Source organism: Numenius arquata, chromosome 11 (assembly GCF_964106895.1).
Source record: "Numenius arquata chromosome 11, bNumArq3.hap1.1, whole genome shotgun sequence".
Taxonomy (NCBI): domain Eukaryota; kingdom Metazoa; phylum Chordata; class Aves; order Charadriiformes; family Scolopacidae; genus Numenius; species Numenius arquata.
Window position 1 is genome coordinate 44,815,344 of NC_133586.1, and position 12,208 is coordinate 44,827,551.

The following is a 12,208-nucleotide window of genomic DNA, read 5'->3' on the forward strand; positions in this document are numbered from 1 at the left end:
GCAGGGAACTCCATGCAGGTCCCAGAGGTGACACATCCTCCTGTCGTGTGTTCAGCCACATGAGATGCAAGCCACACACCCACGAAGGGGAAAACACCCCTGTGCTCCAGGAGCCACCCAACACCTTGTGCCGGGGAACGGGCAGGCCAGGGAGAGGGAGTTTTCCTGACTCCTCCTTAGCAGTTAAGTTGTTATTTTCCAGACTTGAGAGCACACGGGTGTAAAGGGTGTCTCTGGCAGGGTCTGTTCAAAGCCCGATGTTGACCTCTTGTCACTGCAGGGGCCACGCAGAAGTCACAGGTGGGCTCACGGGAATTGGGATCCTCTTCCTGAGGGAAGGACAGGACGATTCCTACCTCTGGCTTCAGCTCTTGCACAAAAGCAGCTACAAATCCCATGAACGAAAAGCGGTCTGACAGATCAGCAGGTAAAGGCAGGTATCCAAGAAGATTAGGTTTTCCCACGCTAACAGCAGCAAAGCAAGAATGTTGGGAAAAAATGAGTACAAATGTATATGGTAAGAGCACTGCAATTCCAAGAATGATGTGGTGGAGTTTAGTGTGCAAAGAAACAGAGCAACACCCTCCTTTCTAAAGACACGTAATTACACTGCAATTTGTGAGAGGCCTATTCCAGGATTAGCGTCTAATTTCAGACAATCTCTCACTTCACCATTCCCAATAAGGACGAGAGAATCCTCACTTGTCTAACATCAGTACTTCCCACAATAAACCACAGAAATAATAGGAGAAAAAAAAAAAATGCCCTTGTGAGCACAAGGCTCGCAGCCCTTCCCGACGCACGGCTGCTGCCTGGGTCACGCCTGCTGCCTTCGCTTGGGAAAGCACAAAGCTGACAAACACCATCCGCAGACTTTCCAATTACAAAACCTCCTCCCACTTTCCAACTGTGTCCGAGAGAGCTGGACTGAGAATTCCCCCCTGGAGAAATACCCCATTATGTTTTGCTGGCCTAAAGATGGTCAAAGGCAGCAGGAGTCACAGAAATCACATACATCTCCTCACTCCATTCCTCATCTACAGAAGAGCATCACAGAACTCCCCCATCCCACGGGACACTCCAGGATAATTGCAATAAATAATCTGAGGTCCTCACATCTAAAAGTATTAGGGATTGCAACTCCTGAACAACAAGATATTTTAAAAACCCTTCTAATCCCATAGATTGTGAAAATAAATTCTTTCAGTTCTGGGAAGGATGCTATTCAATTAAATTTTAGAAGTCTAGCAAAGGAAGGCTGTGTCAGCTTACACAGCCAGAAGTGCTACAACACAGCGGGATCCACACTGGGGAAGAGCTTGCCTGTCTGTGACGCCCAGCAGCTGGAAAGGCAGTGAATTACCCAGGGAAAAATGATGTTATGTGCTTTTGGACTGCATACAGAAAGTGAAGAAACTTCCTGGTAATGTGAAGAAAAAAAAAAAAAAAAAAAAAAGGTGGTCAGAAATGTTCCAGCTTTGTACAAAGAACGAGGTAGCAAAGGCTTCCCGTTGCCAGGAAGGCAACCCAGCACCCCCGGCGTCTCTGGTAATTTGACAGGTCGTGGCTGAAACAAATCCCTGCCCCACTGCAGGGAACAGAACCCCCGCTGGGCAGCATTAGCGCTGAGCACCTGGGAGGTAAAGGCTATTGATGCTGTGGGAGAGGAGGAAGAGGAGGGACAGGCTCCCTGACGCTGAGCTGCGTCAGAGCATCGCGGTCCAGCAGATGCGTGGCATCCATCGGTGCGTTGTAGACATCGATACAGACCCACCCAGCGGAGACGCGGGAAACAGCAAGCCCAGTTACTCCATTCCTTCATCTTTTGCTCAGGATGCAGCGTGTAACACAAACGGCAGACGCCCCAAAGCATCTCGGTGAGGACAGACCGAGAGGTTGCACAGAGAAGTCACCAGGCACAGTGAGAAGGAGCTCTCTTCTGCAAACCCTGCTTGTGGTGTAACGTCAGTGACACCATACCCCAACACGCTGGCTGCTCTTTCGGCTAACGTGGCTCCTAAACAACATTAACAAACTTCTAAACAATGGTGTGGACAGGAACCAGAGCAGCTTTAGTGCATTAGCAAGTGACTCCCTTGGGCTGGGACCCAGCCCAGCCTTTGCACCACAAAGCCTGTGCCCCACTGCGGCCACCGGTCCCTCGAAGAGCGAGAGCTCCAGTTCCTCTGTGCAAGGATTATCCAGTGAAAACATCCTGCTGCTGACACCTGGAGACAAGCCTAAGGGCATTCCAGCTCCTTATTCCAGACCCAAATGAAGGGTCTGTGCAGTAACCCCCCCTCTGGAGCGCTCACCTCCATGGAGGGGTGCAGCGCAAAGCCGGAGCCACGCTGGGCACAGCGCTGTGGGTGCCACCCATCGAACCCAGGATGCTCCTCCCCAGCCCCGCAGATGGAGGAAGATCCGGCTCCACACAAAATCCTGAATTGTCCCCGCTCTCTGTGGCTTCCCAAGGTACCCATCCATCACTGAACAAGTCACAGCCCCCCAGGGACAGACGTCAACCCCCATCCACAGATGAAAGGTGTAAGAGCACAGAAAAAACATGCTTCTTAGTAAAGGCCATGCCCTGTAATTTGTTGATATTTACAGAAATGTTGTCTGTGAAAACAAACTGAGCTGCAGTTGCAGCTGCCCCGCAGCAAAACAAACTCACTGCAAAACATTGACAAACTGGGACAAGAAATGGACAAACTGGGAAAGGTGACTTTTAACTTTTGTGGAATAGGAAGTAGTTTCAAGATCGGGTGTGATAACAAAAGTGGCTTTAAAAAAAGCAAAACCAGAATTCGTATTTGCGTGCTTTAAACTGAGTAACATGAAAATGTCAAGAGACGATGCAGGACAGAAGCGAGTAATGTCAGTATTTCATCTGAAAACTGGATGAGAATATTGATGTTAACAGACTGGGGGGGAGAGTTCAGATTTAGAGTCAAAAGAAAAAAGTCCTACTAAATATGAAAGGCAACTGTGGGAGTAAAGACTTACAGCATCCAGTCTTGTCATTCTGTGTGATGGTGAGATTAAACGGGCTGAAACGTAACTAAAATTGAAGCAAGATCCAGGACAAAACATTATTACAGAAAATCAATGGAATTGATTTCGGAAAGGCAATAAACACAGCCAATGGAATCACATTAATTAAAGTACCAGAAATTTGGGATATTTAAGACGACCAGTCTAGACACAACATTGTGGTTTTATAAAGTCCTCTGTGAATTGAAGTGTTTGACCTTCTACTCCCACCCGCTCCTCTCCTGCCCCCCAGAGACCAGTTGGAAATTCACTGCTCAATTCTCCTCAGTGTGAGCTGAGGAACACAAAACGCTCCCGAAACTCAAACCTCCCTGCTCATGAGGAGGTGTGACGTCCTCCGCTGCCGGAGCAGGGACTTTGTGAACATATCTATCTAAATAAATACCTTTTCCTACGGGCTTTCCCAACTCAGCAGCTGCAGAGCCAGTGCTACACCGAGACAAGCTCATTTCAATGTTTTTCCTGTGCTCTTAGTTTGCTCGTGCTGTGGGGAGAGAAAAGGTTATTTATAGCCGTTTAACACGAGTGATCCCCCCGGAGCTACAGAACCAGCACAAGCTGTAAGAAATGAACCACATTCGCATACACTTCACAAAAATACAATATTTCAGTACGAGAACCCGATGTGCCCAAGAAAGTATGGGAGCTTTCATACTTACTAGAACAATTCTGTATTTAATTAGGCCTCATTACTAAAGGTAATCACTGTAATTTATTTGCACAAATACAGGACATCATGCTCCATCAGCAGGTAATGTTCTTCATTAAAAAGAGTAAGAAGTTTGTGCGCTGGGGCAGACGTGGTCTAATCCACAGATATCACAACTACAGAGTAAAACATTTTGCTAAATAAATAAATAAAAAAAAAAATCAACTCCCCACTTTTATTTAGGAACATAATTTGTAATAACATACCAAAGTAGAAAATTATCTGGGCTCTCAGATTTGCTTCTGGGAAGAAATTCAAATTTCTTATGTGCATCTGAGTTTTGAAGTTCATTGCAGCAGCCAGGCAGAGCACACCACTGCTCAGAACCGCTCCTGCAGCAGCACCTCGTTCTTTAAGGTTTTACACTCGTGACATGTCCCCAGCTCCCAGTGACACAAGCAAAAGCTTGCTCCGGCCAGGAAAGGACCTTGTCGGTAACTTCTAGTGGCACGAGGAAGGTATTTTTAGAAGAATGTGCAAAACTATGGGAAGAGTGTACAAAAATGTGTGCTGAGCCTTTGAAATTACCCGTTCCTTTGCTCCGAAGATGCACTCATGCCCCAAGTCTCGGCAGAAGGGGGGAACACACCACGGCTGCGCAGGGACCAGCGCCGGCGGCTGTGAACAGATCACTCCACGGACAGGACAGACAGACGTCAGACTGACACCCGCAGTACATTCACCTGCATCAAATCCCTTGGGTTAAATTGCTGAAGAAACGGTAGTTATAACGTAGCATTTTGTTAGAGTTTTTTAACTTCCAAGGTGGGGGCAGAGAATTACTATCTACGTAACCAACCTCCCCCTCCCAGCATGAATTAAAATCCTTTTCTTACTTATTTTAAGAATTAGCAAGTGCTTCTGTGAAGAACAACCAGTTTTGCTTTCTCACTTTTCACACTTCTTGTGACTAACATCACAGACCAGATTATACTTCTCACGGAACATCAAGCATCTGCGACTGAAGCAAACATCAAATCCAGTAGCTGAATAGCTTTAAATATGATTTTGCTTCAACATCGAAGTTTCTAATTTAGTAACTGAACTCCTTTAAAAAAGAAAGATCAGAAAAATCAAACCAACTTTTTCAAAATTTAAGGAAAATTTAATCAATATGCCTTAAATTATTTTACAGTAACTACAATACTGACAAGCATAACATTTTCAAAATGGTGTTTCTCTTGGAAGTACTGCAAAAGAGATTACTCCTCATCTACTTGTATGTGCACCATTAGGAAAAGAAACTCTAGTTGAAGTCACCTTCAGAAATCCACGTTAACATGGAGCTACTCCAGACATCCAAACGTATTCGTATTTCAAGTGTGACAGAATTACAGATCCCTTTAAGCATCTGTTTTCTACTTTGTAATTTAAGTATCTTAAATCCTGAATTACTATCACATCAAATGAACAAATGAATGAGACCAAAGAGCTCAAGAGTATTTGTGTTCATTTGTGCCTTTTGCTTTTGGTAAGAGGGGATAGGAAATAGGTTCCTCAATACCGCAGATTTATTCAAAAAGTACCCGATTCTACGGCATCTGCAGATCTGTTAACTTCTTCAATTTATAACTGCAACCCTATTCCCTCCCTCACTCCCATTAAAAACAAAAACAAACAAAACAAAATAAAAAACAGAACAAAGAAAAGAAAAGAAAAAACAAAACAAAAAACACAACCCTCAAATAAACAACCAAAAGTTACTTTTCTAAAGGTATAGGAATGGGAAAGAAATGACATTAACTTGATAGGCATGAACACTTATTAAAGCTATAGACACCTCAGGTCAATTGAAAACAGTATTCAAAGTCCTAAAAAAGAGAACATGAGACATTTGTTTTCATTGTTCCAGCTGATTCAAAACGGGTCTCGGTTTGGTGACAGCAACACTACACAGTCATCTGTGGCTGTTTCTGGTCCAGCTCAACCTTCCAAGGTGATGGTTCCATTTTGGCCCAGTGGAGTCCAGGAGTTTGGACAGTCCGCTCAGAAGATGGAAATGAGAGCAAAGACTCCGTACAGTAATGCACAGGGATACGCTACCAGGAGCTGTTGTCCTTCCATCGCTAAGGCAGAAATAAAGATTTTGGAAGCAGAAAAGCTGCACCAGCCGATGATTCCAGCCGTGAGAATTATCCCCATCATTCCCCTGAAAACACAGAAATAAAAAGAGAACTCATGTAAGACTTCTGTATATATAGTCATAGGAGTCGTAACTGGACTCCTTCTAACACCTTTTACAGATTCTAAGATGAAATTTAGCTTTTATATAGTTTTAGCTTTTTAAATAGTTCCAGTAAAGACTTCAGAACAATATTATTCAATTATGACAGCACACAAAAAAACCCAAAATTAACTTTGTGCACATGAAACGGAAAACGGAACTGCAGCAAGTTCCTTCTTTTCAGTCCCCAACTTCTTATAGATATGAGGAATCACACTCATTTTCTTCCGTTTGTCAAATTAAAATTTGCATCTTAAATTATAATTACTTTTAGACTTTACAGGTACTAAGATCTGTCAGATTCAAAGCTGACTGAAAATAAACTTGATATTGTTATTTGAGTCTATGTATTTAAGCGCTGTTAACTGACGTACAGATAAACCAGCACTCACCTGTCTTTCATCCAGTAAACACCTGAAGATAATATTTATGTTTTTATCCTTACTACAAATTCCTGTCATATTCAAATTATATGCAGTTTCATCAACAAATATGAAAATTCCTTTTAATAACCTCCTTCACCGTTTCACAGGAAAGGAATCAATTATCAAATTATAAACTTTATGTACTTACTGCAAGGAAAATACAATTGCGAAAGTGGAAAGCAGGATCATGGGAAGAAGACAGTATCCCAGGACACTGGCAACGCAGCCAAAGGAGACGCCCGTCATGCTCATTAAGTTCAGGAGACAAAACATCCCTAAACATCCGATTGCACTTATTCCATACACATATCCAAACTGGATTTTACCAGCCTGAAAGCCAAGCAGAGTAACGCCTGTTAATTACCAGAACGACTAACGCCTCCCATAGACAAAGGGATAAGGAAAGAACATTTACAGAGGATCTTCCATTTTCTCCGCTGTCCCTCACCCCCAATTCCTATACTCTTCCCTCAAGCTGAATTCCACGACACCTGTACATCCTAGGCACTCAGGAGGCACATCTACCCTAACTTTAGGTATCTCGCTAAACAGATTTTGATCAAATTGTTATTCTTTCATCCAGGCTGCAAAAGCCTACAAATTCTTTAGGGTTTAATCAACTAACTTCTCATGCCAACTGATCACTTGCAGTAATAATCTTTACAGAAACAGTGTATAAAGAGCAAAAAATTGTAATTCAGGAACTTATGACACATTATCACAAAGGGCCATGGTAACCGACACTCGATGGTGCTCAGCTTCCAGCTGTTTCCCACTAACAACTCCCAAAGGAAGCTGATTTATAACCCAGCTCTCTTCTTCCTCACGCGCTACAGAAAGCGGTCGTACCTGCTTTCCTCTCCTTGCCAGGTTAGGCTTGTTTTCTCTCACTACATTCAATGTATTTTAAAAAATGAAAAAAAGCACACAGGAGAAAGTGCTAATTTCTTAGGAAAAGAACATCCAAAAGTATCTATTATAAACATGTTCATTAGTTCTACCGGCCTAGTTTCCATAAATTAAGGTTACTTATTAGATTAGGCTTAAAGTGCCCTTGGTACCAAAACACTGCGTTCTAAGAGTCATGGCAATGTGAAATTTTAGGCAAAAATTAAATGCAGAGCCTGAAGACATTTAGAGCAAAAAACTGATTAAAAATATTGAAGCATTCCATGACAAGGCAGGCTGTTTGCTGCTGCTCTCTCATTTCATAATTGACACTTTCCAGACATGAAAGCACAATCTGATTTCAATTAAGCTCAAATAAAAATAAAACACCAGGCCTCAACAGCTGGTGACCTATTATAAACAATTTGAAATCAGGTTTACTTTAGAAGTGTTTTACCAGACAGACTCTTGATACTGAAAGTCAGGCTTAATGTACCAGTACTTATGAAATCACTTTTTTTACGCAACAGTTTTGAGTTTCCTTGACTCTTGAATAGTAGTAAAGAACAACAAATAAAGAGTATTGAGCAAAGAAATACAATGAAATGAAACAGAAAAATAGACTCAAACACAATAAGAGATAAAAAATAAAAAACCCTCCTAAATGAAGAAATGAAATAAATATTCAAGTATTTAATGTGTCCATTGATCTGATTGCTGATAAGACAGAAGATAACAGAGACCCTGCAAAAAGACAAGTTACGATTTGGAAAGTAAAACATCTCAATCTATATAAAAAAAACAAAAAACAGGCAAAAATCTGAGAACACGGGTCACACTCACTCCTGTGACAAAAGGGAGTCATATTCTTCAAAAACAAAGTATGGAAAGAAACAGGAATTACACTGAAATAATTGCCATGCAAAAAGCAAGGACAAAGACTTGGATTCAAACTCTATGGATGTAAAATGACAGCAAACTCATGAATTTCAATCCCCGGCGTGTGAAGCCCCAGCTCCTCTTCCATATAGCTACAAATTCTTGGTCAGGATTGGCTTTCTTGGCCTCCACGCCATCACTTCCAATAAACCTATAGGTAATTTGCCTTTTTTTTCCCAGTGTTTTCAAGAATATCAATGCACAAACAGTAATATTTTGCAATCGATGTCTTACCAGTAATAACGTGGCTCCAAAAGCTAGACAGAAGACCATTGGTCCAGCCAAATCAGTCTCATTCATGATGCTGCCATCTGCCACTTTTAACGGGTGTAGCACTGTTAGTGTCTTCTGCCAGATGTGGTCAAAATTGATCCCCAATTCTACAACACACATGAAAAGAATTATGCTTATTTAGTTCATTTTCCTCCCTTCCCCCCCCATCTGCTTCACTCTCAGTTTTCCCTGCCTCTCCACTTGTAAATCTCCTCCAGACACCATTCTATGGGGATCAGAGAATGGAGTCACTCCATCTTTCCTGGAACAGCTGACTGCGCTGCCTCCACACATTCCAGGTCCCAAATGCTCGGAAGTGACAGGGTGGTTTCTAGAGGACCAGGTAAAGGCATAAGCACAGTGTTTGGGTCAGCCCCCCAGTACCCTGTCCTCTAAGTTGCCAAAAGCAGAGATGTACAAAGAGTACAAGCACAGAACATGCAGATTCCCCAAGTCTCCAATGACTTGTGGCTCGCGGATTTCTAATATGAAGTAGTTTCTCTGTATTAAATTACCCTCAGTGGGTTCCTCTTCCATAAACCCGCCACTGAGCCCACTAAATAAACCACCCACCCCTTTCAACACTCAGTGTCTCGTGAGAAGGAGTTTCACAGCTCCCTCCACATAGATGATCTGAAGTCAATCCGCACAGTCTGGCCACAGCAGTGCACAAAGACCTACTTCCCACAGCAGTTCCTCTTTGCCCACCTCCGGCCCTGGGACGCAGCTGCGTAAACAAGAGCTTTTTGAAGAAAAGCATGGCAGGGTGGAAAGTATCATGGACACCTGTCTCTCTAACCTGTGACAGTAAGGGTTTCTTCAGTTGTTTGGCACTGAACAATGACAAGTTAAATAAAAAAAAACTAATGAGAATTTCAAGTCAACCATGCACTTTCAGAAGCGGGGAATACACACCCTGCTATGCAACTTATCCCCAAACTGGGAAGAGTTTTGGATTCCGGCCATAAAGCATAAGTTATACCTTCTAACAGAGGAGGCTCATCCTCAAAGTTACTTCCATAAAAAGACTGTGCTGAAGTCGGAGTGTATGTCTGTGTCGGCTGGTAAATCTGCCCCGTGTAAGGCTGCTGCTGCATCATGTCTGGAGGGACAAACCCGCTTTGCTGGGAGTATTCATAGCCTCCATACTGCCTACACAGAACAACATTGCGTTACGGACAGATACAGAAGTTTATTTGAAACATCCCCCTGCAACAGCAAAACTTATTTTCAGTAAGTCACAGCAAACAATCCTGTCTTCTTTTTTAAAAAGTCACATTAGATGATCCCCTACTCGGTCCCGGGCCTTTTAGGCACAGAGCCACGTCTGTCAATTCAAACCCTTACAAACAATACTGTTAAGCTAAACAGGATAATTCTTGCTATATACACAAGTATTGCTTTTTGTTTGTTAAGTCAGAGGCCGGGAGAATTGAGCGTTACCCACTGGCTGAATTTCTACTACAGGCTGTAGACCTATAAAAGAGCAGGAAAATTTTACACGTCAAACTTACTCAAATATTGTCCGTTAATTACTAGTGACATCTTATCTGATGGCAGCATTCATTTGCTATTTAGAATGCTTATTTGCAAACTCAGTATTAGAGAACAAAGTTGCTCACCCTATCTATTTTGTACCCCTCCATATTTAAAAAATGCGCTTGTTTTTCCCTACACTTGGGCACCCTGTGCATCGGGCAGCACTACGACGTACGAGACGGAATTAAACACATTATGACATCTACCCACAGGACATGATGCAGGGGAAAAAAGGGGTGAATTTTCAGTTTCTATTTCACGTATTCTCAATTATTTACTAACCAATCGATGTATACTGTCTTTCCAATACTTTCATTATAGACTTTCTAAGTATGAAAATATAAATTTCTACCTTTTAAAAAGAGCCTCATCAAAGCTATCTTCTGTTCCTAAACACATAAGTTATTCTTGCCACTAACGACTTCCAAGTCTGACTACAGAGATTTTGCTAAACATCTTCAAGGTATTTTTTAAAAAAAATTAATTTAAAAGAAGGAAAACCCATGACTCCTTCTCCTTTCTTTCCTTGTGTTAGTGGAGTTCAGCCTCACCACATCCTTTCCAGGGCACAAACAGGCATCGACCCGCTCCATTTATTGCAGGGATCACACTGGTCACGTAACCGGCCAAAACGCTCAGCCTGAGACTGGAGAGTCACAAAGGACTCCCAAGAGCTCCCCTGACCTAGAAATGTCACCACGCTTCCCTGCTCAAGCCTAGGAACCACCACTAACGTTGCTGGCTTGTTTACGTGACACTCTAACTCCCTGAGTGACAGGAGATGGACTTACTGAATTTCACTGAATTTTTTTTAGAGTTGGAAGGGACCATTTAGATCATCTAGTCCAACTCCCCTGCTGAAGCAGGATTGCTTAGAGAATGCTACTCACTGAATTTCACTGAATTTTTTTTAGAGTTGGAAGGGACCTTTTAGAGTTGGAAGGGACCAAGAGAATTACAGAACAGCAGTATTGCTTTTCCCAAATATGTGAAGATTATTCATATAATAATTTACTCATATAATCTTTCTTTCATTTTTCTGCTCTTTGCTTTAAATGTAGAAGGCAGAGCATTCAACACACAACTACTTTTTATCTCCATTTGTAGGATAAGTTATACCCTTCATAAAACACAGCAACGGGAATTCAACTACAGGCAACAGTTGGCTGAAACGCCAATCCTTTCCTGGACACACAGACAGCCCCAGGGGTCTCCTAGCTCCGGCCTGCTGGCTAAAGCAGTGTGACTGAACGGCTTTACACGTTACACAAGCTGAAAAGGCATGCAGGAGTTACTTGCTGTACGGTCTTCCACTGTAATCGTAGGACTGTGTCTGGTCATCAATGCTGTAGCTCGTCTGGAAGAAGTCTGTGTTGAAGCTGTCAAACCCAGACATCGCAAGTTATCTGGAAGAGAACAGCCAGGTTCGCTGGGGTCTCCGCGCCCACCTGGAACAGGAGCGCTCCAGAGAGACGGAGCGGCCCTATCCGGCCCGGGGAGCCCTCCCTCGGGGCCGCCGTGAGCCCCCCGAAGGCACAGAGGCCGTGCCGGGAGCCCCCCTCCCCGCCGCTCAGCCCCACAGCGGCCCCCACCGCCCGCCCTCAGGCCGACCCCAGTCTCGCCGTGCGCCGCCACGGCCCCCAGCCCCGCTTCCCCCCGGGGAGAGCGACCCGAGGAGACAGAGGACGGCCCGGGGAAGGAAGGGAAGGTTGTCCGCCGACCCAGACCCACCTCAGCCCCTCCGGGCCCGGCCCCACACCCGCCGCCGCGGCCCCTGCGACGTGTCACCCAGCGGCCCGAGCACTTCCGGGGCCAGAGGGGCCGCGCCTGCGCAGGGCGCGCTCGGCGGAGCGGCTCCACCGGGCATGCGCCGCCCCTCGCCCCGCCCCTCCGCTCGCGTAGCGCCGCCGCCGCGTTGCCTGGGGGACGGCGCGCGGGGCGGCGCGAGATGGCGGCGATGGCAAGATGGCGGCCGCGCGGTGGGATGGCGGCGGTGGCCGGGGCTCCTCACCGAGTTTGGTGGCTCATCCCTCAGGAGGGCTCGGTCGCCCCCCTCAGGGCTGCCGGTCTGGCGGCCGCGCACCCCCCCGCGAGGGGGCAACTGCCGTTTTTCCCTGCGTTGTTCCGCCTCCCTGTTAGAACTGAGGCTTCGAA

At 44.7% G+C, this 12,208-nt stretch overlaps 1 protein-coding gene across 2 annotated transcripts; it reads right to left on the minus strand.

The window, feature by feature from the left end:
• Positions 1–3,751: 3,751 nt before the first annotated feature.
• On the minus strand, positions 3,752–11,912 carry YIPF5 (Yip1 domain family member 5). 2 transcript variants are annotated; one of them, XM_074156080.1, is made up of 6 exons: positions 11,786–11,868; positions 11,350–11,460; positions 9,498–9,667; positions 8,477–8,622; positions 6,564–6,745; positions 3,752–5,915 (listed from the first exon to the last, which is right to left on the minus strand). In XM_074156080.1, exons 2-6 carry the CDS (start codon positions 11,448–11,450, stop codon positions 5,753–5,755), a joined length of 762 nt encoding a protein of 253 aa, XP_074012181.1. In that variant the 5' UTR covers positions 11,451–11,460; positions 11,786–11,868; the 3' UTR covers positions 3,752–5,752. The 2 variants fall into 2 exon arrangements, with proteins under 2 accessions (XP_074012181.1, XP_074012182.1); XM_074156081.1 differs by having other exon boundaries at positions 3,929–5,915; positions 11,350–11,433; positions 11,786–11,912.
• Positions 11,913–12,208: the final 296 nt, after the last annotated feature.

Coding starts and splice junctions, on each gene's coding strand:
- YIPF5 (XM_074156080.1), bottom strand. CDS start 11,450: ATGTCTGGGTTTGACAGCTTCAACACAGACTTCTTCCAGACGAGCTAC. Junction 9,668..11,349: donor AGTGGAAGACCGTACAGCAA/GTAACTCCTGCA, acceptor TGTTCTGTGTAG/GCAGTATGGAGGCTATGAAT. Junction 8,623..9,497: donor TGAGCCTCCTCTGTTAGAAG/GTATAACTTATG, acceptor TGTGTGTTGTAG/AATTGGGGATCAATTTTGAC.